The 3,777-nt window shown below is 30.4% G+C and overlaps 1 protein-coding gene across 1 annotated transcript in view; it reads left to right on the plus strand.

Annotated features, from left to right (window-relative positions):
• The window catches only part of LOC110035762 (upstream activation factor subunit UAF30-like), a gene marked incomplete at its 5' end in the record, with an annotated part of 4,139 nt that extends 1,790 nt beyond the window's left edge, over positions 1-2,349 (plus strand). Inside the window, 1 exon segment of the mRNA XM_020740053.1 lies at positions 2,000-2,349. Coding sequence (XP_020595712.1) covers positions 2,000-2,125 — 126 coding nt within the window.
• Positions 2,350-3,777: the final 1,428 nt, after the last annotated feature.

Below are 3,777 nucleotides of genomic sequence, written 5' to 3' on the forward strand. Positions count from 1 at the left end.
TTCCCTCTTAATCTTCTCTCTCTCGCAATTTTTCCAACAAACCATCAAAGACAATAGAAACAACAAAGTTGTCATTGGATCTCATTTTCAAAGGTATCAGACAGATCGATGGTATGTAAAGGAGAAGTTGAAATATGAGCTTCCTGTTAAAGGAATTGATTGAATCATTACAAATGAAATAAACGAAGAGTTTCTAAAATGTATTGTTCCGTCCAACCCAAACTTAAGCCACCATTTTATGTCAATTGCATTGATGACAATTCTCCTTTCTATTGGTGATGGGGTTGGCACTAAGAGGATTAAGACGGTTTTATTTTTTATATTATTTAAATATTGGAGTGATGGGTGTTTAAATAGTGAACTTTTGGTGTGAAATGTCTAATAGTGTTTGAGTGTTTTGTATAGAATCCTCATTCTTCTTATGCAAACTAATCACAATTCATGTTGGCTTCTATTTATGAATGAACCATTTAATAACCACAAAATTTAATATTAGCAAGTTTTGCTTGTGTCTGCTGATAAATAAATTATCACATATTGATTTTTCAATTTTATTATGCTTGAAATTGGCTCATTTGGCACAGTGCTTGATGTGATCAATTTTAGCTTATGCAATCGCCATGTTAAAAATATATTTCAACTTTTACATCTTTTGGCTTAATTTTTTTTTTATTTTACTTTGAGATTAGTTCAAATTCAAGAAATTTAATTTCTTGCTTTCTTTTGCATATTCAAGTTTGTAGATTATCATGTGGGTTTATAGCTCTTTCTTTTAGTGAAATTTCTTGATAAGAATTTCAATGTTATTGACAATGATTTGTTCAATTTGCGGTTGGTGAGTTGGTCTATCAAAATATGACATATAGATAGCACGATGTTTTCCCTGTTTCTAGCAAATCATGATAGCTTATAATATGTTTTTTAATATTATTTAATTATTATTGCTTATTCGTAGTCAATTTCAATTTTTAGTTTAGTAGATGAGCTTATTAATTACCGTTACATGCATGCATCTAAAGATCTAAACTGTCATTTAAATTCCAAACCTATGTTTATAAATGCTATAATTGTCCAACTTGACCATGCTATTTAGAACCAGGAGATGCAATATATCCAACTAGCTTAACCCGTTGTCTTTGTGGATGATTTACATACATACCACTAAATTCCTATGTATGTACATATCTAATACCTAAGCTTTAATTTTTACATACATAGCACCTCACCTATGCATGAAAAAGATGAATTTCACTTTTAGAAGTTAAAATGGTGGGATGTGATATGAAAGATTTGGGTGGTCTAAATGTAAAAGGCTAAGTTTAGGTATTAGATATGTAAGACATAGGATTTTGGGGATATGTATGTAAATATCCCACACTTTTTCTGATCTCTAACTTTTAAAACAAATTAGCACTTCTTATTTTCTGTTCTGAATTATATTATTTTGTTTCTGTATCCAATTTAACTTACAAATGAAGTGTATATGTCGTGCTCTTCCGCTCGCTTTAGTTCATGGATTGCTTTAACTTTCAAACTAATCTTTTTTATCAGATGAGAAGGATTTTACTTGTTGAAACTTTACAATATTTTGTTTGCTTGACATTCCACACAATTCTATGTATTTTACATATCTTACACATGCATTTTTATATTTACATATACGCTTTAGCATCCTAATCTCATCTAAACTAAGACATGAAATGTTTGTACTTCACTTTAGAATTTTATTAGTAGTTGTATTTTTAATGTGATGTTTAAAATTTTAGTATCATCTATGGGTATCTAAATTCTTAAGAATTGTGTGGTATTTATATAAATCCCCTTTTCTTACTTCTTGTCTCATAAATTGTTGGCTTTCCATAGTTATTGTATGTCTACTTTTCATTAATAAAAAACTTGAACGTTTTGGCAAAAGTTGCCTCTTGCAATGCAAAAGAAGCATCTTTTTTGTTTTATAAATATATTCTTCCATTTAACTATGATGCATTGGCCATTGCAGAACCCATCAAACAAGAAGGAGATAATCTGTGATGAGAAGCTGAAGATAATATTCGAAGGAAAGGACAGAATAGGAATGATGGAAATTGCAAAGTTGCTCTCTCCCCACTTCCTGAAATCCAAATGATCCCCCATAGAATTTAACTTGGCTATTTTTAGGCGACTAAACTCTTTGCCTTTTACATGCAGCAAAGGAAGACCGGCTCTTGATTTAGATTAGGCATAGTTTAAATTTACAGCCATTCAATGCCAATTTGGTTTTTTTACATGTTTTGTACAAATTCTGATGTGACTTCTTTCTGTATTTTGCTTGGTTTTGGAAGCACAAACTTCATGGTTTGAACTTGTTTTCATGTGGTTTTCATCTTCTCTCAGCATTAGGAAAAGATATGACATGCAGATGACTACATTTAGGGTGTACTCAGGGTGTATTCCCAGTGTATTGGGGGCGTACATCCCTAATTCGCACATATGAACGACCACATGTAACATTAAGGTTGTTTATGTTCATGTTAGATCATTAGCTCAATTTTAATTTGTTTCGATGGCAAATCAAGTCCACACCCTTCGTACCCCTCCTAGGAGAAAAAAAATATTACGTGTGGATGATTCTTATGTGCCGATGTGTGTAATGGGGGTGTATACAACTAATCCACATGTATGGATTAATGTTTTGTCCTCTTAAGAAGTGTTTGATGTTTTTTATATTATTTTATGTGGGTAATATAATGCAATATAAATATAAAATTTTATATGAATCCCCTTTATCTCTAAGACCATTCACAAGTTGTGGCTACTAGCAATTGTGGTGATACCACTTTTTACCATTTAAAAATTGAAATACACATTTTAATGTGTAGGTAAAATGATGTGTGTGTAAAAAATTGATTGGTATCGATGGGAAATCTTCCTATATTTAATGTGCATTGCATTCTTATCATACATGGATCCTAAATAGTAACTAAATCTTGTATTAGTTTTATAATTATGATTGGTAGATATGCAATGTTAACTTAAATAAAAGACATATATGCTCATGCAATATTGGGTATGTTGTCACTTTACATAAATTTCAATCATTTATTCTTTTCTAATGTAGGTGCTTCAATTACTTAGCACATAATTCTTATATATTTATGTATCTCACATCTCAACCTTCATATTTACACCCTTAGGGGATGTTTGGTAACGGATTTAGAGCGGGCCGGATGGTTATTTTGGACAAAATAAAGCCAAGGATTTGATAAATTCAAATTTTATGTATTTCTACTACAAATATCACAAATCGGCGGATTTATGAGATTTACAGGACAAAGCTATTGGATGTAGGTAGAACTTCCCAAACAGTTTTAATTTATTTATAGGATTTCATTGCCATACAACTTTTGGGATTTAACCATCTTAGGATTTAGTAAGTCCTGATTTACGGGATTTGCTAAATCATCGGTTGCCAGACAATCTTTAGTACTCAAATTTTTAATAACACATTAAAAAATAAAATACAAAATTTTAACTTATGGATTTAAAAAAATAAAACGCTATATGTAAATATAAAAGTTTACATTTGTGATATTTTTGAGAGCTGTAACATATTAAAAATCAACTGTGAAGTTGCTGAAAAATAATATAATGTTCAAAAAATTACATATATATTGACAAGCTTGCATCTAGTCAAGATCGGTAAGAAAATGCAGATTTCAGCGTTAAAAATTTATCCAAAGGGATAATATTGTGGCGCCGAGTCTAAATAAATAAAAATTATGGCTTCAAATGTAAATT

This window comes from Phalaenopsis equestris, unplaced genomic scaffold (genome assembly GCF_001263595.1).
Source record: "Phalaenopsis equestris unplaced genomic scaffold, ASM126359v1 Scaffold000002, whole genome shotgun sequence".
NCBI lineage: Eukaryota > Viridiplantae > Streptophyta > Magnoliopsida > Asparagales > Orchidaceae > Phalaenopsis > Phalaenopsis equestris.